We start from the raw sequence: 26,065 nt of genomic DNA, 5'->3' as shown, positions 1-26,065 counted from the left end.
AAGGCTTCCTGAAACGTTTGACCCAAGTTAAACAATTTAAAGGCAACGCTACCAAATACTAATTGAGTGTATGTAAACTTCTGACCCACTGGGAATGTGATGAAAGAAATAAAAGCTGAAATAAATCATTCGCTCTACTATTATTCTGACATTTCACATTCTTAAAATAAAGTGGCGATCCTAACTGACCTAAGACGGTGAATTATTATTGAATTAAATGCCAGGAATTGTGAAAAACTGAGTTTAAATGTATTTGGCTAAGGTGTATGTAAACGTCAGACTTCAACTGTATACAAACATATGTGAGCACCCCTTCAAATTAGTGGATTTGGCGATTTCATCCACCCCCGTTGCTGAAAGGTGTATAAATTTGAGCACACCGCCATGCAATCTCCATAGACAAACATTGGCAGTAGAAGGGCCTTACTGAAGAGCTCAGTGACTTTCAACATGGCACCGTCATAGGATGACACCTTTCCAACAAGTCAGTTCGCCAAATTTCTGCCTACGTGCTCTTATTGTGAAGTGGAAACATCTAGGAGCCACAACAGCTCAGCCGCGAAGTGGTAGGCCACACAAGCTCACAGAATTGGACCACCAAGTACTAAAGAGTGTAGCACGTATAAATCGTCTATCCTCGGTTGCAACACTCACTATCAAGTTCCAAACTACCTCTGGAAGCAACGTCAGCACAAGAACTGTTCATTGGGAGCATCATGAAATGGATTTCCATGGTCGAGCAGCCGCACACAAGCCTAAGATCACCATGTGACATGCCAAGCGTCGGCTGGAGTGGTGTAAAGCTCGACACCATTGGACTCTGGAGCAGTGGAAACGCGTTCTCTGGAGTGATGAATCACGCTTCACCATCTGGACGAATCTGGGTTTGGCGGATGCCAGGAGAATGATACCTGCCCCAATGCATAGTGCCAAGCGTAAAGTTTGGTGGAGGAATAATGGTCTGGGGCTGTTTTTCATGGTTTGGGCTCAGCCCCTTAGTTCCAGTAAAGGGATATCTTAAAATCTTAACGCTACAGCGTATAATGACATTCTAAACGATGCTGTGCTTCCAACTTTGTGGCAACAGTTTGGAGAAGGCCCTTTCCTGTTTCAGCATGACAATGCCCCCGTGCACAAAGACAGATCCATACAGAAATGGTTTGTCGAGATCGGTGTGGAAGAACTTGACTGACCAGCACAGAGCCCTGACCTCAACCCCATCAAACACCTTTGGGATGAATTGGAACGCTGAGTGCGTGCCAGGCCTAATCGCCAAACATCAGTGCCCTACCTCACTAATGCTCGTGGCTGAATGGAAGTAAGTCCCCTCAGCAATGTTACAACATTTAATGGAAAGCCTTCCCAGAAGAGTGGAGGGTGTTATACCAGCAAAGAAGGGACTTCCATATTAATGCCCATCATTTTGGAATGAGATGTTTGACATGCAGATGTCCACATACTTTTGGTGTTGTAGTGTATAAACAGGTCTACAGGCTATAATAACGCAGACTTCATTCACACAAGCCCCCACAGAAAACAAAAACACACTGATCCTGACCAAAACAGATCTGGCGTGTATTCATTATTGCACACTCATAGAAAACGTTTTGCAATGAAAACAAGCTTTTCTTATAGAACAAGTTCACGTTAGTCCCTCCCCGTTTCGGTATGTTTGCTTCCTCTTGGTTCCTAGTGAATACACCCCTGGACTACCATGTTAATACAGACACGTGTAAAGTCTGGGCTCCCGAGTGGCGCAGCGGTCAAAGGCACTGCATCTCAGTGCTAGAGGCATCAGTACAGTCCCTGGTTCGAACCCAGATTGTATCACATCCGGCTGTGATTGGGAGTCCCATAGGGCGGAGCACAATTGGCCCAGGCCATCATTGTAAATAAGAATTTGTTCTTAACTGACTTTCCTAGTTAAATAAAGGTTCATTTTTTATTTATTTTTATAAATTGACCCTCCTAGGTTAGGCCATAGGGCCAGAGGGACTGAAGCGGGGGTCAGCACCAGTTAGCATCAACATTTGTCTCTCATTTCTATGTAGGAACGGACCCTCGCGTCACATCAGCACAAGCTCCTTGTGCAGGGGCCTATCAACTCCCTCCAGTCCAGGAACCCTGGTTGACCCTACTGGCCAGAAGAAGTCCCTTTTGAAGTGCCAGGCTTGACCATCAGGGCCAGCATATAGTCCCAATCAGCCTGCTATGACATATTCTAAACAAAGAGCCCAAGCTGGAATTATTTTTGCTCCCGTATACAACAGGGCAATAAAGTACAAATCCACATACTTCCTCTTGACCACAATGTGGCAAGCCTAAGAAAACAGGCCTATTCATTCAACGATGGACCAAGATGTCCAACCTGGACTCAGGGGTAAATGTAACATAATAAACGTAAATCCAGAATGCTACAATTCGTATGATATGTATTAATTTGGGGATGTCCATCACCCATTTCATACTATATGTTACGAATTACAATTCGAATGAAATATTACGAATTTGCAAAATGTATGATATGTTACAAATTCCAATTTGTTGTGGCTAACATTAGCTAGGCGGCTAACGCTAACTAGGCAGCTAACGCTAACTAGGCAGCTAACGCTAACTAGGCAGCTAACGCTAACTAGGCAGCTAACGCTAACTAGGCAGCTAACGCTAACTAGGCAGCTAACGCTAACTAGGCAAGGGGGTTAGGTTGAGTTCAGGGTTAATGATAGGGTTAAGGTTAGGAGTTAGGTTAAAGGGTTAAGATCAGATAGTGCTGCTGCACTGTCATCTGGCCAATGACCCCCCCCCCCCCCCCCCCCACTCCATCAATTGAGTGTAACTACACAGCTAATTGCCATTTCTCTCTAATGTGTAGCGCTTTAGGTTAACGTTAAATAACAGCATAACGTTAACATTATCGCTGAACCCCGACTTGCCCTTTTTAAGTCGCTCCCGCCGCTCACAATTCACAGACCACACTCTTTCGCAGTACGCACCCGCGTGACCTATTAGGTGTAGTCTTGAGTATGTAAATGTTGCTCCGTGCAAATTGAGAACATTATCCTCTACCTCTAACAATTTGCTGGTAAACAACCTGCTGAATTAAACAAATCCGGTATCAAATGCAATTATCATCATTCACCCTTACGCTTTTCAGTGTTAAACGCTTGCGTTTGACCTGTTATCGTGTGTGTTTCTCTGATACACAAGTTCTTTAGAAAACGGTAGACATTTCTGAATCTGACATTAGGCTCGTCAGATATACCTTCAGATAAATCAGTTGTGGCTATTGTTCTAAATTGGTCTTAGTGTGTAACTCTGATGCGTCGCGGGTCAAGCCTTGTTCAAAAGTCATTGTCAATAACGGACTGGTGCCCCGATTTATAACATATATGAATTGATCCTTACGAGACACATTCATAACTTATAGTAACAACTTGACCAATACACCGCACCACACAACGACCACGTGCAAAGAGTGTGCAAAGCTGTCATCAAGGCAAAGGAGTGGCTAATATGCTTTGAATTGTTGAACACTTTTCTTGGTGGTTGCTACATGATTCCATATGTGTTATTTCATAGTTTTGGTCGGACGTTGTCGCTATTATTCTACAATGTAGAAAATAGTAAAAACGAAGAAAAAACCCTTGAATGAGTAGGTGTGTCCAAACTTTTGACTGGTACTGTACCTATTATAGTACACAGAAACACCTGCCGGTTGTTTTTCGAGCAGCCCAGTCCTGTGAGGCGTCTCTTGTGAAACCGGAGGGCTATGCGTAGGAAAGAGGGATAAACTCATATGCTTTGCCTGGGGAAATAATCAAGGGCTGTGTTCAATTCCATGTGTGTGTGCGCCTGCATTTAAGTTGGTTTGGTGGGATCGGTGTGTTCGTTCTTGTATGTGTTGGAGGGGCTGGTCTCGGGTGGGGGCTCGGAGACAAAGCATCTGATTCTTTCTGTGGGAGCGGGTGGGTAACGTGAGAGCCGTTCCCAGACTGGAGAGGGGGGACCTGGGGATAAAGGAGCTGCGCTCGGCTGCACCGAACGGGGCTTTTGTGGGCCTGACTCTCCCTCTGCCTGGCTGGCCAGTTAAGCCGATAGAGGCCCAGGGGATCAGGGCCAGGTTCCTATCTACACACTCAGCACAGCTTTCTATATTCACAAGAAAAGGAGGGAGAGGAAAAGAGGGGGATGGAGAGCAAGACCTGAAAGAAAAAGAGAGAAAGTAAAGGAGTCAGGGATAGGAGAGGGAACAGGTGTACGAAACATACAGAAGTAGGATCTTCATTTGACCAGTTTCTCACAGCAGGAAAATAATCCTGCAGCAACAGGACATGTGAATAATTGCGTGGGATATAATTAATGGACATGTTTTTTGTAGGGGTCGATACATTTTTAGTTAGGTCAAATCAAATTTTTAAGTGGAAATGACAAACCTTAGAAGCCTTTTTTAAACCTTGAATAAGTGCCATTTCCTGCTGTACAACAGGGTGATCCAATTATGATCCTACATCTGTAGAGCAGGAAAAGAGATGGATAAGGAGGAGAAAAAGGGATCAAGATGGACAAAATGTAGGAGGTAGAGAGACAGAGAGAGTGATTAGTGATGCCGGAGCTAGTTGTTTACCTCCTCCCCTCTTCTTTTCCCTAAAAAACCTGATTCTTCTCCTCCTCCCTCCATCCCCCTCCACTCAGCAGGCCGGGTGTTATAGATGGGACTCTCCAGGGAGATCTCAAAAGGACACTGCACAACATGTGTTTGCTAAATATTCCCAATGCGTGCTGGGAGTGCATGGTCGGTCACATACACATCAACCCCCACATCCACGCTGAGAGCCACAATGGACACATTACTGGGCCGTGAGTCATTCCCTTTATGTAGGCTCCCTCTCCTCCCTCCATTTTCCTCCCTATGCTTTTATTCCTCCCCTCCTTCCCATTCTGGTTTTTATCCCTCATTCCCATTTTCAGGTCAGGATGAAAGGGTTTTCACTGATCTGCTTAGAGAGAGCGAGAGCGAGAGAGATGCAGGCTAGTGCTCCAGCTCCAGTCACTATTGTGAGCACTCGGCTCTCAATGAATTCCACCCCATAAAGAGTTTGGCTGGACATTTTTTATAAAAATAAAAAAAATACATTTTTACAAGGGACCCCAGCGATCCCTTCTAGTGATGCTCCTAGCACAACACTAGAAACAAAACATTTAAGTCTGACTCCATCTCTTTCTCTCTCTACACTCGGTCTTTCCACCGAGTCCTCTCCTCAGCCCTAATGTAATTTGTTCACCTACTGAGGTAGCGCCCGTAGCCTAGATCCTCTCCTCTCCTGCCCACCCCCATCCCTTTCCCCAGCCAGCCTGGCAGTCCTCTCTCCCCCTCAGGCCCAAAACAGCCCCAGGAGGACCATGGCGATCCCACCCAACCAGCCCTCATACTGACCCATTGTCGTCGGGCTTACCTAACACGGACCATTACCAAAACACCAACCCTAACTCCTACGCTAACACCCTTCTTGTCATACGGTGGCCATTTTGGTATTGCTACATTTTGGGAATATAATGTGGGCATGAAACTACGTACTGACTTCTGTAGAAGTGATGTGTGAGGTGTCCTGTACTTCCTGTGATTCTTACTAAAAACACAAAACAACTAAATCAAAGTAGCATGTCAGAGATCCTATAGAAGAGTGAAACCTCTAGTTGGGATGAATCACGTTTGTTAGCCCACATACTGTAAGTAATTAGCCACAGTTCAACAGGTTTTTCACAGTGAACCCAGAGCACGAGGCCAAGCGCGTTGAAGACCCACATGACACGCCTATATATATTTCTTTCATGTAATCTACAGTTTCGTAATCTTCCCTTTTCGTCGCCCCCGTTTCTTCTACCTCATCCTCCACCCATCCCTGCTGACGTCTGTGTCGCTCCCTTCCTTCCTATGAAAGTCACTGCAGTGCCAGCTTCAGTGGTTGAGTATTTACTACATGCCTCTCTAACCTCAGGTTACCCTAGGTTCAGAGACAGAGAGACACAGACAGAGACACACAGACAGAGAGACACAGACAGAGAGACACAGACAGAGAGACACAGACAGAGAGACACAGACAGAGAGACACAGACAGAGTGTGAGTGTGTGTACACAGGCCTCCACCACACATCCCGGACCAGCACAGACACGCAAGTTTAGCATGACCCACAAACCACGGGGAGTCTGCAGCTGTCCCTGGTAACCACTGCTGCCATCTATGACCTTATTAAAAAATTGAATAAAAAGGCCCTCAGACCCTCCAGAGCAAACACTGCTTTTCCTGGAACGCACCAAACAACATCACCCAGGCAGCCTCTCCAAAAGACACAATGTAAGTTAAAGTTGCAATATGTCACTTTCTGGGCGACCTGACCAAATTCACATTGAAATGCGAGTTATAGATTGACTTGCTTTCAATCAGAATGACCTAAGAAGCGGTAGATCTGTTCTGTGTGCTATTTCTAGGCTTCCGGTTCAGAACACTACGTTTTTTGCATCTTCGGTTTTGTACACCGGCTTCAAACAGCTGAAAATACAATACTTTTGGTTGTGAAAAAGATATTTCAGATGGTGCAATGATTCTCGCTCTACGCTATAGCCCGACTTACTTGCTTTGTCACATAAACTCAAATTAGGCGAACTATTGGAATTTTAGCCACCAGGAAACGGTGGAGCGATCTTTAGGAGCCTCTTCCTCAGGTTCCAATGTATACCAATTGGGAGAGGGCTTCCTTGCAGCTTTTATGTAAGTCGTGTTGTTGAGATAGAAGGGTACATGTCCTGCTAACCTTGCTCTACAGAGCTCTCAAAGAGCCCTGTGTGTTCCCTCTGTTGCCCTGAAAAGAGAGGAATTTTGATGCCTGCCTGCCTGCTGGACCAGCTGGGAGGATTTTGGCACAGTAACATGCCACCAAATACTTCTGCTGCTGCTTAAAATTGGATTACGGTACAAAACTGGTTTCGAGCAGAACTAAATCATTGGATTAGTATCATAAGGACTCGGGGTGATATGGAATGCAGGGGCTCTACAGTAACAGTAAGTATGGATCTACTCTACAGCCTTAACGCTTTCTGTAGAAACACACTGAAAAAGGTTGTAACTAACGAGACTAACTGAGTGATAGGCATCAACAATTCCCAAAGTGATCAAGTCCACTTTCATTGTGTTGAAATTAACTGCATTGCCAAACTCTATGAAACCGTGGCTTCAAACTGGACACAAAACCACAGAATTCCCATTGATTCTAGCAGTGTATGACCTTGCTTCCCATCTCTCTCCACTCCCTCTTTCTCAATCTCTGTAAATGTCATTTTCTCTCTCTCAATCTCTGTCAATTTCCTTTTCGCTCTCTTGCCCTCTTTCTAAAGCTCTCTCAATCTCTGTCAATACACCTTTATCTCTCGCTCTTCTCATCCCATCTCTGCCATTAGTAGTGTTTTGAATAGTCAACTGGAGGAGTACGCTGCCTACTAATGCCCGCCAGGAAACACAGTACGTCCATGCAAAGCTGCTCCGCTATGATGCAAATTAACGAGTGGGGAAAGAGAATGATGGACGGGTACGGGGTTTCGGTGAGGGAGCACTGCGCGGATCATTAGCGGCGGCCAGTGTTTTTGATATGGGACACCATTTCCTCCAGAAGTCTGCTGCTGATTGTGTGTGTGTGTATGTGTGTCTTAGTAAAGCTATGGTGTGGTAAAGGTGTGGCGGCTCAGACTATTGTGCTACCATGCTAATGCTCTCTTGACTCACTCTGCTGCGCACCTGCCTGGGTTTAGCAAATTCACTGACAAAAGGCTTTGGTCTGATAAGCAGTGTAGGTATTAGTAACCAATATAGGGCTCCGAAAACACACACACACACACACACACACACACACACACACACACACACATTCAACCAACATGGGTTAGAACAAGACCTAATGTATCAAACCAGATCATGTCAGCCAGTGAACATGTCATATACTCAGACCTATCATTCAGAAGGCTGGATCGGTTTGACAGACAGACCTGGGGTTAGGCCCGAAGTTGCCACGTACAATAACACACGAGCATTGAATGCTAGACGATTGTTTTCAGCCCCACAATGCAACACCGTCCATCAGCCTGGACCCTTATCAACGTCATCGTTACAGTGTGTGTGGGTGCGTGAGTATTCTTTACCGCTTTCGTGCGTGAGCGTACGTGCGATACCCCTGCCCGTGTACAGTGTGGTGTGTGTGCAGTTGTACTTAAAAAGTACTTCAGTAAAAAAAAAAAAAGTACAACTTTATCCTCGTCACTTGTGACTTCCAAATATCTCTTAACGGTCGCCCCAGCATGAGGGTTTGAGATGCGCGAGGTCAGAATTCACTCACTGTTCCAAAATGTGATTGTTACGCAACAGGACAGTTAACACGCGATGCCCTTCAACCAAGACACGTTGCCTGCTAATTATCTATAGGCTGTGTTTCAACTTGTCAGTTTCAAATTACAGTTTGAATTGAAGTGTGTTCCACCTCATTAATTCACATAGATGTAGCCCATTTCACTGTTGCAGACAATTTATATTTGAGGCTTTACTGAGCTTGAAATTCAGGCCAAAGAGTTCAATTTTGGTTTCATCAGACCAGAGAATCTTGTTTCTCATGGTCTGAGAGTCTTTTACTGAGGAGTGGCTTCCATCTGGCCACTCTACCATAAAGGCCTGATTGGTGGAGAGCTGAAGAGATGGTTGTCCTTCTGGAAGGTTCTCCCATCTCCATAGTGGAACTGGAGACCTGTCAGAGTGACCATGGGTTCTTGGTCACTTCACTGACCAAGGCCGTTCTCCCCCGATTGCTCAGTTTGGTCGGGCGGCCAGCTCTAAGAAGAGAATTGGTGGTTCAAACTTCTTCCATTTAAGAATGATGGAGGTCATTGTGCTCTTGGGGACCTTCAATGCTCCAGAAATGTTTTGGTACCCTTCCCCAGATCTGTTCCTCGACACAATCCTGTCTCAGAGCTCTATGGACAATTCCTTCGACCTTATGTCATGGTTTTTGCAATGACATGCACTGTCAACTGTGGGACCTTATATAGACCGGTGTGTGCCTTTCCAAATCATGTCCAACCAATTGAATTTACCACAAGTTCCACAAATTTACCAAGTTATAAAACATCTCAATGAGGATCAATGGAAACAGAACACATCAGAGCTCATTTTTAAGTCTCAGAGCAAAGGGTCTGAATACTTATGTAAATAAGGTATCTGTTTTTTTATAAATGGGCAAAAATGTCTAAAAACCTGTTTTACTTTGTCATTAGGGGGTATTGTGTGTAGATTTATGAGGAAAACCATGTATTTAATACATTTTAGAATAAGGTTGTAAAGTAACAAAATAAAATGTGGAAAAAGGGGTCTGAATACTTTACGAATGCACTCTATATTTCAGCAATTCCATTTACTTTTGATACCTAAGTATAATTTAAAACCAAATACTTTTAGACTTAAGTAGTATTTTACTGGTGACTTTCACTTTTACTTGAGTCATTTTCTATAAAGGTATGACAATTGGGTACTTTTTCCACTACTGGGTGTGTGTGTGTGCGTGTGTGTGTGTGTATGTAAGTAAACGGGTGACAGAGGTAAACAGGAGATTGTGTGTGCATGTGATCACGTTCCCAGGCCCATTCCAGAACGGAGGTGGAAACAATGGCCAGGCCAGGAACTCTCAGTCGCAGCTGTGTGTGTGTGTGTGTGTGTGTGTGTGGGGAGAGATGGCCCACCTGTCCAATTCGCTACACATCTTCCTGTTTACAGTTCCCCATTTCAATTGCCCTCAGCCTTTATTGCTCTCTGTCTTTCTCCCTCTTTTGCCCTTGTGCAAATCTTTTTCACTCCCTCTTCTTCTCTCCATTCCTCTCTATGTGAGGTAATCTGGTCAACAACACTCCGTGAGACTCATTCACTACAGATACCACTTTATAGAGGGCCCATAAGGGAGTAGCAAGGGTAGCCACTTGCTGCACGCTAGACTGATGATCAGACACACATTTTGAAACCTAAATAGCAAGGAAACAAGGTTGAGTTAACAGTAGCAATCTGTGATCCTGATAGAGCATGTGAAACCATTTTCTCTCTACCCCTTTTGCCCAACGGAAATACAGAAAGACAATGAAGGGTGTTTTCTTAGTGAATAACTATACCAACCATGGGTCTGTGGGAAGTTCAAACAGGCATCAGGTATTACAATCATCTGACATGATGAACCTATGGCGATAATACAACACCTCCACTGACACAGTCAAGCCTCGACAGGTCGGCCCTCCCCAGTCTCACATGACAAGTACAATTAGTAAACAGGTTATTGGTCTGAGAGTTAAGGACCCGTTAAATAGACACACATCCTGGCAGTGAGACTTGACTGGCTGATGAAAGACAGACAAAACGAGGGACAAAATAAAGCTCACAGTCACATGGTACCGTAGTAGGCCGAATGGGTTTTTGAGTAGGGCTGTTACTTTGACCGAGTTACCGCCACAACGGCGGTCACGAGTCATGACGGCAGTCAAATTCCACGTGACTGTTTACTCCCGGTTATGAGGCTTCTCCGAGCTCTGATGCTGCTGATGGTCATTTCTCAACTTTCCTAATATTAAGCACATTGCTTATATTTACAACAGGAGTATAGCCTACCAGGTTGGCATGACAATGAACGACGGGAAAAGCATCCTCCATTCGGTAAGTGTATAGACTACATGTCATTTTCCCCCCTGCCCCCGTTTCGAGACAGTTGCATGATAATAGCCTAATAGTTATCAACATTTTAAGCTAGGCCTCCCGGGTGGCGCAGTGGTCTAAGGCACAGTGCTAGCTGTGGTGCGGCTGGCTTCCGGGTTGGATGGGCGCTGTGTCAAGAAGCAGTGCGGCTAGGTTGGGTTGTGTTATGGAGGACGCGTGGCTCTCGACCTTCACCTCTCCCGAGTCCGTACGGGAGTTGCAGCGATGAGACAAGACTGTAACCACTACCAATTGGATACCACAAAATTGGGGAGAAAAAAAGGGGTAAATTTGTATATTTTTCAAACATTTTAAGCTAAAAGTTTTGATCTGTTGCGTCAGCCTCATTGCTTAACCTCTTCAACCTATGGGGGCGCTATGTCATTATTGGATAAAAAAAACGTGCCCGTTTTAAGCGCAATATTTTGTCACGAAAAGATGCTCGACTATGCATATAATTGCCAGCGTTGGAAAGAAAACACTGACGTTTTCAAAACTGCAAAGATATTATCTGTGAGTACCCCAGAACTGATCTTATAGGCGAAACCAAGATGAAACTTCAAACAGGAAATGAACAGGATTTTTGAAGCTGTGTTTTACTAACGTCTCCTTATATGGCTGTGAATATGCTGTGAACGAGCTTATGCGCTCTGCCGTTCATCCAAGATGTCTGCAGCATTGTGCCGTATTTGTAGACATATCATTGGAAGATTGGCCATAAGAGACTACATTTACCAGGTGTCCGCCCGGTGTCCTGCGTCGAAATTGGTGCGCAATCTCCAGCTGCAACCATTCTTCCATGTGATTGAGAGGAGAGAGGAGACTTCCAGGAACGATATATCATCGAAGCGATATGTGAAAAACACCTTGAGGATTGATTCTAAACAACGTTTACCATGTTTCAGTCGATATTATGGAGTTAATTTGGAAAAAAGTTTGGCGCTTGGATAACTGAATTTTCGGGGTTTTTTGGTAGCCAAATGTGACGCACCAAACGGACCGATTTCTCCTGCACAAAAAATCTTTCAGGAAAAACGGAACATTTGCTATCTAACTGAGAGTCTCCTCATTGAAAACATCCGAAGTTCTTCAAAGGTAAATGATTTATTGAATGTTTTTGCTGGTTTTTGTGAAAATGTGGCCTGCTAATGCTAACGCTAAATGCTAATGCTAAATGCTAGTTTGCTATGGTAGAGAAGCATATTTTTGAAAATCTGAGATGACAGTGTTGTTAACAAAAGGCTAAGCTTGAGAGCAAATAAATTCATTTAATTTCATTTGCGATTTTCATGAATAGTTAACGTTGCGTTATGGTAATGAGCTTGAGGCTGTAGTCACGATACCGGATCCGGGATGGCTCGACGCAAGAAGTTAACAAGGTTTTTTTGATGCCTAGTGGTTGGATTAAATTTGGGATCTATCGCATCCCACAACTGTTCCAGACCATGCTTGACATATTTATTTCTCACACAGACTAGGTCAACTTTTGCACTATGGGGTAGATTGACATAGGCTAGTGCTTTTGCTGTTCGTTAGGCCTTCATCTTGTTGACTGACGAAAAGTAAATGTGGACAGTTCTTCCAATATCTTCAATATGCACCTCAGAATTGGACAAGGACGCGTAGAGTTGCGTCCCCGATGTGTCCGTCTTCACATGTCGCCTGTGACAAAGACCTGGTCACGTGACAGGCATTGGCTAATAATAATTGAGCTATCTGAGAGAGCCATGTAAATGAAAGGTGCTTTGTGGGAACGCAGCCGGGAGAAGGGAATTACGTTTATTATATTCAGCCCAAGGGCAAAACGGCCACTGGCCACAAAAGGCAAGGATTTTCTTTTTAGGGGGCTTTACGTCCACACAATGGGGATGTCGCTGGAAAATTCGAGGTATTATCAAGTGCTTGTCAAATTGTGAATGAGAGACTGATGAAGTGTGTGGAGCCTGCGCAAAAAAAACAAAGCAGAGCTCATGCCTTTTATGCAACTATTTTCAAATCATCATTGGAGTCGCATCACGCAGACTTAGAATGTATAATAACCCTAAACATATAACCCAACTTTTGTAGAACAACAAGTCACATTAATAACTCAAAATGAAGCATATAAGAGGACCTGTTTCTTTGTTAACCGCTCAACACAGAATAGCCGCATGTGCGCACTCCCTCAAATTATTTAGAGAAAATATCCTTTCTATTTTACTCAGCCATGTTCAATTCTATTCCTCACACTACGAAATAATGTAAAACAATGCCACGGGATTCTAAGCTAATCTTGTCTGCTGAATGAACTGTAGCCCACAGCCATATGGCATAGCCAGATCAGGACCTAACATAAGGACAACTCAGAGTATGCTATCCTGTTCTTCTGAAATAGACTACATTTCCTTCATATCATGTTTCATTAGACCTGTCTAAAATAAATCATGGATTTATTGTGGCGGTGTAGGCTATATTACATGGATTTATTGTGGCGGTGTAGGCTATATTACATGGATTTATTGTGGCGGTGTAGGCTATATTACATGGATTTATTGTGGCGGTGTAGGCTATATTACATGGATTTATTGTGGCGGTGTAGGCTATATTACATGGATTTATTGTGGCGGTGTAGGCTATATTACATGGATTTATTTGGCGGTGTAGGCTATATTACATGGATTTATTGTAGGCTAGGCTATATTACATGGATTTATTGTGACGGTGTAGGCTATATTACATGGATTTATTGTGACGGTGTAGGCTATATTACATGGATTTATTGTAGGCTATATTACGGTGTAGGCTATATTACATGGATTTATTGTGACGGTGTAGGCTATATTACATGGATTTATTGTGGCGGTGTAGGCTATATTACATGGATTTATTGTGACGGTGTAGGCTATATTACATGGATTTATTGTGACGGTGTAGGCTATATTACATGGATTTATTGTGACGTGTAGGCTATATTACATGGATTTATTGTGGCGGTGTAGGCTATATTACATGGATTTATTGTGGCGGTGTAGGCTATATTACATGGATTTATTAGACTTTTTAAAATGTAGTTGATCCATTGGTCTGCATCAGTGGCTTATAGGCTATGCGTGGAAGCCAGGAGATGCTAAATGTGTTAATGTGAACGGTCAATTACCGTGAGACCGGCAGTTATCTATGAGGAGACGAGCTTGAGGATTCACCCAAATTCCCACTTCTCAACTGGTGCTTGTTTACAACATTAAACTTTCTAGCATACATCCCTGACACACACACACACACACATATATACTGTAGATCGTCCCGTGTGGCTTTACAGTAAGGCCAACCAAAATAGGGGAACCCCATATTAGCAACTGAACAATGGGAAGCGGGGTCATCTCTATGAGTCAGAGTTACCCTATGAACCTCAGCAACACACAAGGAGTGGAGGCTTTATAGACCACAATTGTCCTGAAACAATGAGAGAGCTCTACCCAACAGTTAGCACCAAATTCTCCTACCATACCTCTTCTCCCACCAACCCCAGAGAGAGGGGGAGTGCCTTGGGGGAAAATGTGGAGGACGAGGGGAGGGGATGGAGGTGGAAGAGGAGGATGTGGATCGCCCCCGACAGAGGACTCCAAAAGGAAACATGCCTCATTTCCTCCTCTTTATCCCTCAGACAATGGGCAGCAGGGAGAGGGATGGATAAAGGAGATAGACGAGGGGATAGGGAGGAGGAGTGGAGAGGAAAGGAGAGGAGGAGAAGAGGGAAGAACTGATGTGAGAAGAAGAGAGGGAAGGATAGGGGAGAGAGGTGAGGATGAGAGGGGGGAGGGGTGAGGATGAGAGGTGAGGATAGCGGGGAGAGGTGAAGATAGGGTGGAGAGGTGAGGATAGGGTGGAGAGGTGAGGATAGGGTGGAGAGGTGAGGATAGCGGGGAGAGGTGAGGATAGCGGGGAGAGGTGAGGATAGCGGGGAGAGGTGAGGATAGCGGAGAGCGAATAACAGCGTTGAGAAGAAGAGAAAGGGAATGAAGGAAGGAGAGAAGATGAGCGTAGGAAGAGGGAATGCAATGATGCCTTTCCACAAATCACTGAATAAACCATCAAGTGTTCTGCTGTTTCAAGGTTGAACTGACAGACAGACACAGCCTTAGTGTTAAGGTCTTATTTGTTCCTATTCCACTAGGAGCAGGGGCTGGGGGCAGGGAAAGAGAGTTGTGCTCTTACATACTGTAGGCTCTGAAGTTAATGGAAAAACGTGTCAAATGGAACACAGGGAGGCTGGCTGGCTGTTAAATAAACAGAGAGTAGCCTGGCCATGGTGACTCAACATTTCTGACTGAGACGGACGAACTGGAGAGGAGAGCCGAAAGGAATGATGGAAGAGCCGTGCCAAAACACCCGTACTCCTGACACACGCATGCGCACAGTCATAAAGAAGGCGTAACAGCGCCTCTTTCCCCTCAGGAGGTTGAAAAAGTTTGCTGTGGGCCCTCAAACCCTGTGCGGACAGACCAATACATCTCTGGGACCAAGCTCCAGGACCTCCATATCAGGCGGTGCGAATAAAAGGCATGGAAAATCATTAATACGTGTCACATATCAGTTTGCAAACAATGTCCAATAAATAAATACTTGAGTTATTAAAGCAGCATACAAACATGGTCTCTTTTTTGTTTTCTTGAGTAAGGCAGCTCCAAAATGCAGGTGTTTCAGCCTAGCTCAGTGCTTTCTGTGGTGGTGGGGCAGCCAGCAGAAAATATGTAGTGTAGGGGTTGGTAATGTTCTCTACTTGCGCCGTGTTGGCTCAGTGTCCCGTCACTGCAAAATCTACAGGTAGAGCTATAAAATTCAAGCCCCTTGGGTGCTGCCATAGAATTAAATGAGATGTTCCCATCCAAGAAGGCTCAAGGTCATTGGCCACAGATAAAATAACGTCAAATCACATTATATCTACGGAAGCTTTGGTCCAGCGTCGTCCGGGTTAGGCCGGCTAGGATGTCCTTGTCTCATCATGCTCTCGCAAACTCCTTGTGACGCCTTCAAGTTGACTTCAGTCGTCAGTTCGACAGTGTTTCCACTGATACATTGGTGCGGCTGGCTACCGGGTTAAGCGAGCATTGTGTCCAGAAGCAGTGCGGCTTGGCCCTCGACCTTTGCCAAGTCCATAGGGGAGTTGTAGCAATGAGCCAAGATCGTAACTACCAATTGGATATCACAAAAAAGGGAGTAACTGCATGGGCTAGAAAAGTTTGAAAACATTGGCCATGCTGTCAATCCAGCATGATGACTGCCGCGTGGAAACTCGGAACTGGGAGATCTCAGACTTTAGGAGTTCAACTGGGAACTCGGATAAAACTGGTAAAATACAGAAAATTATTTTTAAAGGTCATCCAATTTCTGGCCTCTTTCTAGAGCCTACAAGAAGGACAGCCATGCCACCTTCCTGTTCAAGTGAGCACAGCAAAACAAGGCGAGTCCAAAAATGTATTGTATTCTGCTGCATAAATTATGTAATTTGCCTGGGAGATATGTATACTGTCGCTAAGAAAGTAATACTAAGTGTATGTTGTGTGGTAAGCTGTTAGTAGCCCCTATGCCTCACCCTAATTTGGTCCCTTTCCCTGTCATAATTTAGCCTACTGTTCTGACTTGGTGGTGCACATGTAGCCTCTAGGCTGTTTTAGAGAAATGTAATCACCTAATATAGTAAGAGCTTTCTTATATGCCCCTTTATTTATCCTATGGTTCTGACTTGGTGTACAGAGAAAATACTTTAAGAACGGTCAATGTTCTGAATTCTGTAGCTGTACAGTTCAAAAGTACTGAACAAATAGTTATATTGACTACGTCCGTCCTACAGTATCTCGCTCATTAATGTCTTAATCCAAATTACGGATTGCCTCTTTTCCGCTCTTATCTTCTGAGTTGTACTGAGTTTGTACAACTCAGTAGAAACCACATTTGTTTAAGCAAGTCAGCCATATCAGATACGTTTTATTTAGGCAGTAAATGAGGCTGAATGAACTGTGTCGCTGCCCGACGAGGCTCCGCTGATTTCCAGGTGTAGCGATGGTAAGGATTCACTCCGTGGTGCTGAAACGAAAGATCTAATGTTGGGTCAGCTTTATGTAGGCCCTAACAGTTTGTGGGCACCGTTTGTCACGGTTATAGCGTAATTCATGTATTGTTTAGTCTTGTGAAGTGGCTTTGCTGTCATGCGTCTAAAAAAAGAAAACATTGATATTGATTACTGCATTATTGGGTTTAGAGCTGGGAAGAAAGGCATGTCACTGTACAGATGCAAGTGACGTGAAAACTTTAAACTTGAGTGGACACTACAGTATTCTGAAGGGAGAAAAGGAGAGTCCTAGCATCACATTTACAGTCGACAAGAGACTCATACAATTGACGTTGGGCTGGTTTTGTTCCGCACAACAATGACAGATTGGAAAGCAGTGGTGGAGGCTGAGGAGATTTGTTCATGGCTAATTTTTCAAGCTCCCACTGGCCAACCTCCAGTGACTGGCTTTGGAAATCTGGTAATCTAACCATCTCAGAGTCTAATTGGCTGATAAAAATCTATGCCTCTTATTCAAGGCACTGATTTGCGGATAATGTTCTCCTGCTGGCTGCTGCAAAATGGCCGCCTTGCTTCTTCTCTGTGTTTGTGTGTGTGTGAGAGAGAGAGACCGTTGGAGAGCAAAGGGTAGCATAGAGTCTCACTATTACTGTTATAGCACTTAGAGCTTGTCAGCGATTACTAAACAGGTAAACACGAAAAATACAAACACATTCTCTCTCACACACACAAACGTGGTCTCAGGGCAAATATATTACTCTGTACGTACATCTCTCACACACACACACACACACACACACACACACACACACACACACACACACACCAATGTGGTCTCAGGGCAATTCGTATTATTCTGTACTTAAAAATGTGTCACAACACGTCTCAAACACGCAACCTTTGGATTGCTAGACGGTCGCAGATTAAACCCACCCATCCTCCCTGATCAACCTTCCTACTTTTGTTTCTGTCTAAAGTAACTAGACCACCAGTAGGTATCATACATCGTGGAGATGCTCAGACATACGTCAAGTATGTTTCGTATGGCTCTAAGGCCAGGCTGCACACACAAACACACACACAGCATGTGCTCTCACCTTGATGTCTACGATGGAGCAGGCGATCTGTTTGACGTAGGCTAGGTCAGCGGTCTGTGGCAGCAGCACTGACTCTCTGGTCAGCCCGATCTGGAGGATGAAGGAGACCCCTGCCGGGATGGGGGGCACGTGGGACATGGCAACCCCCCCAGGGCCCTGCCCGGCCCCCAGGTCCACAGGGGGGAAGCCACCCTGAGTAGAGGTGGGAGGCACAGCCATGGGGGTCCCCTGCTGCATCACCACAGAGCCTGGGGGAGAGGGGCCCCCTGAGTGGAAGAAGACCTGGGACAGGGGTCCCGACGACATGCAGGGGCTGGCATTGGCCATCCCTCACTACACACACACACACACACACACACACACACACTCACGCTCTACCTCCCTCAGAGAGCAGGACCGTGAGGATGTGGACACGCTGATCCACACACAAACACACTGCTAGAGTCTCTGTCCTGTGTCCACCCCCTCTCCTAGAGGAGTCAAGAGGAGATCCCTATCCAGGAAGCACTGCTCCTTCCTTTTTCTCTCCCTCTTGATTTTTGTGACCTGCACTCACACTTGTTCTTTCATTGTCCCGGCAAGGCAAGAGTGAGCGACAGACTGAGAAAAATTTCTCCCCTCCTACCTCTCCTCCTCCGGTGAAGAAGTTGCTCTGCAGATGAGAAAGTCCAAATTTTTCACAGGAAACACTGAGGAAGGAGAAAAAACAACAACCAAAAGTTTGTTGTCCTACACGCCAACCTGTACAAAAACACCTTCCTTGAGCAGGAAACTGAGAGAACGAAGGAGAAAGACAGCCTGGTGGGGCTTTTCTTTTGCGCTGTTTCAGTTTCAGCCGAGTTAACTATTTTCTGTAGAAAAGCAAGACCGAGACAACTACATGAGGATACCTCCCTCTCCCCCTCCCCTGTCCTTTCTGAACTTGCCACAACCAAGGAGGAAGTGATATGACTGACACTGCTCTCTGCCAATGGGAGGGGAGGGGTGAGCTCCGCATAAAGCCCATGTCAGTCCCTCCCACTCCCTGGTCTCCTCCCAAGCTAGCAACCCCGCCCCCTTCTCTCTTTTTTCTTCCTCTGTGTTTAACGTTGGGTTAATTCTTCTTGTTAACTCCTTCTCTGACAGCTGGCCTCGTCTTACTCTAGCCTGAGGGGGAACTGCTCACACATATGTCTCTCTTTCTTTTGAAACACTATCACTCTTTTCTCCGTGGCTTTGCTTTTTTGGTTCTCTCTCTCTCCTCTCCCCCTTGGCAGTGCCAACGACATATACAGGTCTCTCTCTGATTCTAATATAGGACCGCACCTTCAGTGCATCTACCGTTCTACTCAGTGAAGTAGAACGGAGCTGTTAAAAATGGGAGAAAAAACAGAACTGTAAACATTGATTTTGGTATGTAACTAACTAGCGTTATTACTTTTGGTAGGTACTCTTTGTTGAATGTTTGCTCAACGTCTAATAGCTTATTATGAAAAACTATTATTTAGATATATTCTAATTAGCATAATCTATGGCTAATAGATTGAGAAGTGACCACAATAAACCTACTGTAAAAAGCACATTATTATCGGCGGTTGTTCTGAGTTGTAGAGTTGTGTCCCACTAGAGGGACATGCATCCCTCAGAGTCTCTGACATCTTCATCATAAGACTGATCCAAGGTCAGTTTTGATCTTCATCACATAAGTAATACAACGGACCTTGCTAGTCTTCAGGAAGGGGTGACGCAAACTTGATATTTCTGAGTTGTCTTCTCCAGAGCATGGGTAGCAGGTGGGTGTCACGACTGTCATGTTAATGTGACTTTTTCATGAACAATCCTTTGGTCACTTGCTTGTTGTGGGTCCTGTTGTATGTTATCCCAGAGACCTGTTAAAAACTGTCTAGTTCATTCCGGTTCTGGACAGAAGGCAGGTGAGGGAGAGAAGAGTGTACTGATTGGGTTGTTCCACGAAATTAGTCCCTTTTGGGGAGTGTAACATTTGATTTCACCAAATGTTTACATTCTGTTGTAATGAGGACAGGACAAACTTAATAAAAACATGTTTTTTGCCATTTCAAGAGATGTTACATTTTTAAATAAATGACTTGCAAGTGACAGGGTTGACGATTTCATCTTAAATCAGTCCTAAATCCCCTTGTGACAGGAGGAATGTTAAAACATTTTAGCCTGTCGATCTATTGGCAACAGGGTTGACATATTATGCTCAACTCGCTCAGTTTTATACAAAAAAAACACACCAGAAAACAGCCAAAGAGTACAACCAGGTCAAGATTTTACACTATGATTTGATGTTCAATATTTATTTTGAAAAACTTTATTTTAAGGAATAGTTTCACGATATTAAAATGTGAGTTCAGTTCACATAACAGGGTTGAACTTAAAATGAGGGCCAGGTTGTTGTTGTTTTTTTTTATCTAAAAATGAATCACAAATAAACAATCATCTTTAGAAATGACTTTGTCAAAGCAACAAAATAACTAGGGCTTTACAATGGTGAAACATTGGGAGAAATGTTGGGGTTAAGTGGGTTTAAATCCTAGAAGTCTCAGATGGTGCACAGAGGGACATGTCAAAATGATGAATTTTGGCATTTTAGCAAGACTTTATTCATACATTGTTTTTGCATTTTCCATGTGGTCTATATCACAAGGGCACTTCATTTAATAACAGGCTTTAAAAATTCAATTTTGGCGCAAAATGTCTAATTAAAATGTCAAAAGGGACTCATTTTGTGGAACAACCCTACTATGTTTCTATACAAGGAACACATGAGGGAAGCCCTGGATCATTAACATGTAGTTATACAGCAAATAATGACAGTTGATAAGAAATAATGAATGACAATATTGCTCTCAAATTCACTGTACAAAATCGCTTTTTTTTCTTCTTTTCTTTTTTCATTTTTCTTTAATGACATACAACACGAGACCCGCAAAGTAAACAAAACCAAAGGAGGAAAATCTGTCATTTGATACAAGCTAAAATGCAGTTCAAAAAATATATATAATAAAACAAACTCAATAAAAAGCAGGTCTCTTATCCCTTGTAGTTAGAGGAAATTGTTTGAATGCAGCTTAATATGATATACAAAATATCACACAGTGATAAGTTGCTATTAAAAAAATAAAAACACAAAGAAACGAGTCCTTTACCTTGGCCTCGGACTGATCACTTTTCGATGTTTTTAGTTTTTTTTGTCATTTTTCAGATTTGTTAACCTTTTTTTATTTTTATTTTTTAAACAAGGTATACATTGTCATTATCAATCACAAGCAAGTTCTAAGCCTAGCAAAGAATAAGGATTTCACTTATGATACTACAGTATTCTTCCATAATAATTATAATCAAAAGGGGGGGAAAAGCAACAAATAAAAAATGAAAATGGACATGTACACCACATAACGGCAGCTCTGGTCTTTTATCATTTACAGTCATTTTTATTTTCCTCTCGCTTTGTTTCATTTGTCACATTGATTTGTCTGTTCTCAGAAGAGGGACATATTTGAGCGTCTCGGGACCAGTCTATAGCTCAAAGCTGCAGACGTACATGTAGACTGACTGACACAAAGACACTGAGTGCAGAGTTCATCCAACACACTCATGCCGTCTCAATATTTACGTGAAGGGAGGAGAAATGGCAGTGAGACACTTCAGGTGTCTGGTTTCCCGATAGCGATGGAATCTAGGTTTACAAGTGTTTTAACAATCCATCGTTCCTACAACGCCCGAAGATGTAACATGCGTTTCCCAAAACACAACGTAGAAAGAACGTTCGCCAAGTGCGTCGTTGGAGCATGTGTCAATACTGGTAGGATCGAAAGAAAGGCAGCACTGCTCTCGGATCAGTTCTGTCTATTCATATCTTAATTTAACGTTATAATAATTTCACAATACTGACAACGGATCAGCTCCTAGAGAGATTATCACCAAATGGCTGCAAATATTGAGGCGGCATATTCTAATGCTTACACAATAATAATGCACAAATCAGAGATTTGGCATATCATTGCACACATTACATATCATGAAATGTATCGAGGTAAAAATTGCACAGTAGGCTAGCCAGCAAACTAGAACTCAATTGATTGAGCATGAAATTGATTTGAATCTGATTTGAGACCTTCTGATGATAAACAGGCCTATATACAGTGCCTTCAGAAAGTATTCAGACCCCTTGACTTTTTCCAATGTTATGGATTAAATAAAGAAAAATCCTCAGCAATCTACACACAATACTCCATAATGAGAAAGCAAAAACAGGTTTTTAGACATTTTATCAAATGTATTAAATATAAAAAACTGAAAAAACATCCCGTTTCCATTGATCATCATTGAGATGTTTCTAGAACTTGATTGGAGTCCACCTGTGGTAAATTCAATTGATTGGGCATGATTTGGAAAGGCACACACCTCTCTATATAAAAGGTCCCACAGTTGACAGTGCATGTAAGAACAAAAACCAAGTCATGAGGTCGAAGGAATTGTCTGTAGAGTTCCGAGACAGAATTGTGTTGAGGCACAGATCTGGGGAAGGGTACAAAAACAAATATGCGGTATTGAAGGTCCCGAACACCACCGTGGCCTCCATCATTCTTAAATTGAAGAAGTTTGGAACCACCAGGACTCTTCCTAGAGCTGGCCGCCCGGCCAAACTACGGTGAAGATTGGTGGTGGCAGCTGTGGGAAAGTTTTTCAATGGCAGGGAGGCTAGTCGGGATCAAATTAAAAGATGAATGGAGCAAAAGTACAGAGAGATCCTTGATGAAAACCTGCTCCAGAGCGCTCAGGACCTCAGACAGGACAGCGCAGGAGTGGCTTCGGGACAAGTCTCTGAATGTCCTTGAGTGGCCCAGCCAGAGCCCGAAACTCCCCAAATACACGTGTGCCAAGCTTGTAGCGTCATACAAGAAGACTCGAGGCTGTAATCGCTGCAAAAGGTGCTTCAACAAAGGGTCTGAATACTTATGTACATGTGATATTTCCGTTTTTTTTTAACCTGTTTTTGCTTAGTCATTATTGTGTGTAGATTGATGAGGGGGGGGAACAAACGATTTAATCAATTATAGAATCAGGCTGTAACCTAACAAATTATGGAAGAAGCCAAGGGGTCTGAATACTTTTCCCAGAGGCACTGTATGTAGCCTATATACATACGCCTATTGTCTGCATTTATATTTTGGTTTGTCCGTCTGCTCCCCACAGTCAACTAAGTTTGTATTTTGGAACCTTATAGTTTGCAACAATCGCAAGGACATTGGCAACTTTTGTATTTGTAGCAGTCAAACTACGTTCTTAAGTTACCTGCGTTCACAGAGACAGATAAACATCTTGATTCTATGTTTAGCTGAGACCTTCTGTTTAGTGTATAAAGTGACGAGGAAGGGTAAAAAATATATATATATTTTTAAAAGCATCTAACGACTCACTCCGCTGTTCTGAGGCAGTCGGGAAAATAATGAGCGTTTTCAAATGCAACTTTAGTAACAACGGTTTTGGACGGGACTGACTTGTAATGACCAAAATTACAAGTAGAATACATGTTTCTGACTCATGTAGGCCATTTTCAAAAACGAGAAGTTGCTTTTTTTTAGGGTCAGTCGCTCTTTAAGATGCTTTTGGGAAACTGGGCCCTGGTCTCCACAGCCACACTAAGACACAGCTGAGCTACAGATAACCCCTTGGTCTAGTCTTGGGGTCTAGTGCAGCTGATGTAGTGCAGAATATAACCAACAGTTAGTGTGGGTGATTGACAACTGTGTACTATATTTATCCTCTCAACAACAAAGCATTACAGCACACAATGTGCCACAGTAGCACATTAGGCATTCTCTCTGCCTCATCAAATCCAATACATCTGAAACCATCATGTTTTAGCAAACACATGAAGCTGACATGTACTAACCAAGCCCGCAGACACCTGTCTGGCTAGACCACAGAGTGTTTTCCCATAAGGTCTTGCAGTGGAGAGGAAAACGTTGACCTCTCAGTCATTTCTCGGATCCCTGTAGTGACCCTGTTGCATGTACTGTAGTTGGTTAAAGTTGACCTTAAACCACATATCTAGGATCAGATAACCATAGCCACAATTCTGGCTTTAACCATTAAGGAGATTAAGAAATATCTGATCTGGAATCAGTGGTTAGGGACGACTTCTAACCTGTCCCTCTGGCGTGTGAGAGGGGTTGATTAGAAGGTTTGGGGGCAGCTCAGGGCCAGTTACCGATTGACATGGTGCTACTGGACCATTAATTCTTTACTGCCATGCTCTGCCCTGGCCTGGTGGAACCATGTTTCCACAGCCAGAGATCTGCCCGTAGGGCTCCCTCTGCCTCCACCCCGGAAAGTTCAAAAAAATAAACCAGCTACCTAACGACATCACCCCTGATCTCTGACCGATATGTCCAGTCTTTAGCGGTCGCCCGCGGCTCAGAGTGGCGTCGCACTTTGTCCACGCTTGTTTTCCCTTCCAGGAAAAAAACAGGAACAATAATCCAAGCCCAAAGTCACTGCTTGGTGAACAGACACCAACCCTGTCTAGTTCAGTATTTGTCGGAGGCCAATGTAAGGGGGGCTAAGGGTTAGGTAGTGTTTGTTCTTGTTTCCCCTCCATAGGGGAAAGGGAGAGGAAGGAGGGCTCTTTATGTGCCTTTTGTTCCCATATCCTGGGGGCAATTTCCCCTGTTGGCTCCATTGACACTGGAGAGAGGCCAGTTTCCCACTATGAGGACTCGCACCAAAACCAGAAACCTAACAGCTATTTCAATGGATAATATGTTTCCAAGCGCAAGCCTAAATAAATACACTGGCACGAAGGACCATTTTGACTTGATGCCGACTTAAGGAAGGGAGAATACAGGACGCCATATTGGGAGTAGTGTCACTTTCTCTCAACGTCAACCGTTTCAGTCAGAGGTCTCCACTGTGGCATCATCTCCACAAACTCTTTCACAAACCAGCTATCCTGATGAAATGCCAACTCACTCACACACACACACACACACAAATATAAAAGGAAACCAGTAGAAAAAAGTGTCTGCTTAGCATAGCGTGTTAGTCTTCTTATGAGATAAAAAAAATGACCCATACAGTATCTCAACACAAACAGATGGCGTGGCTGGAGAGTGACGCATGATTACAAGCCATTTCATGCTACTGTTGATGACAAATATCCCAGTGAGACAAAGAGTACTCCACACACACACACACACACACACACCTCGAATGCAAACATGTCCCTGATTCAGACTCGGACTGACGAGATCTTAGCACCAAAGATTAAACAAGTGCAACACACACACACACACACACCCATTTCCTATCAAACTTGATTCTTCTGAAATGGATGACCGTACAATACCGGACAGACAAACACTCAGACTTTAGTGTCTCGGCGATGAGGCTGAAATTAAAGCTATTTGTCCAACACTGGCTAGGAGAAGACTCCAAAACACACACATAAACTAAAACCCTCAGAAGCCTTTGGAATGAAATGCATTGTAACCCCACGCTGTATTGCAGTAGACAACGGCTAACGCCGTCACTTGATGGGGACTGGACTCTACTGTAGTCAGGTACTTATGTGTGTTAACAACTGGTGAGCTAAAGCTTTTTGTATATATATTTTTTTTTAAACGTTTTTAAAAAAAACACAGTTTCAAACTGAATGTTAATCCGCGTGTGTGTGTGTGTGTGTGTGTGTGCGCGTCACACTAGTAGGTGATGCATCGGCAAGTGATCAATGTCAACACGCACACTGCCTTAATTAGAACCATGAGTGGACTGTAAAGGTAGAAATGAACAGAGCATTACAGTGTAGTAAACTGACCTAAGAAACCGAGCAGCCAGATTAGTCGTTAGAAAAGCAGTATGGTTAGTATTGCAACAAGTTAGTGAGGCATCATGGGACAGCTAGAGAACTGTGGGTAATAGTGTCCTGTTGGCGATGACCCAGCCAGTGGGGTGCAGGACAGTCTCGTGTGTGTATGTCACTGGATGTCTGTCTGTCTGTGTAACTGTGAAATTGCGTGTGTAGGCAGGTGAGGTTTGTCCATTGTAGTCATCACTCTCCTCTGGCCAAGTTGTGTTTGTCGGGCTGTAATGAAAAGAAGGGACAAGTTCATATAAGCAGAAAATGTAAAGAAAGTAACAGA

At 43.8% G+C, this 26,065-nt stretch overlaps 2 protein-coding genes across 3 annotated transcripts in view; both read right to left on the bottom strand.

The window, feature by feature from the left end:
• The window catches only part of LOC115141442 (serine/threonine-protein kinase D2-like), a 57,695-nt gene extending 38,844 nt beyond the window's left edge, over positions 1-18,851 (bottom strand). Inside the window, exon 1 of one of the 2 annotated variants that reach the window (XM_065000202.1) lies at positions 17,913-18,851. In XM_065000202.1, the coding sequence (XP_064856274.1) occupies positions 17,913-18,239 (327 nt within the window). In that variant the 5' untranslated portion in view covers positions 18,240-18,851. The remainder of the gene's footprint in view (positions 1-17,912) is intronic. The other variant, XM_029680322.2, reaches the window with a different exon arrangement.
• Positions 18,852-20,493: 1,642 nt separating this feature from the next.
• LOC115142268 (striatin-4-like) overlaps positions 20,494-26,065 on the bottom strand; it is a 23,158-nt gene continuing 17,586 nt past the window's right edge. The window contains exon 18 of the mRNA XM_065000201.1: positions 20,494-26,007. The gene's annotated coding sequence lies outside the window, so the exon portion shown is untranslated. The remainder of the gene's footprint in view (positions 26,008-26,065) is intronic.

This window comes from Oncorhynchus nerka, linkage group LG14, assembly GCF_034236695.1.
Source record: "Oncorhynchus nerka isolate Pitt River linkage group LG14, Oner_Uvic_2.0, whole genome shotgun sequence".
Lineage (NCBI taxonomy): Eukaryota > Metazoa > Chordata > Actinopteri > Salmoniformes > Salmonidae > Oncorhynchus > Oncorhynchus nerka.
This window is presented reverse-complemented; position numbering and strand designations above follow the sequence as displayed.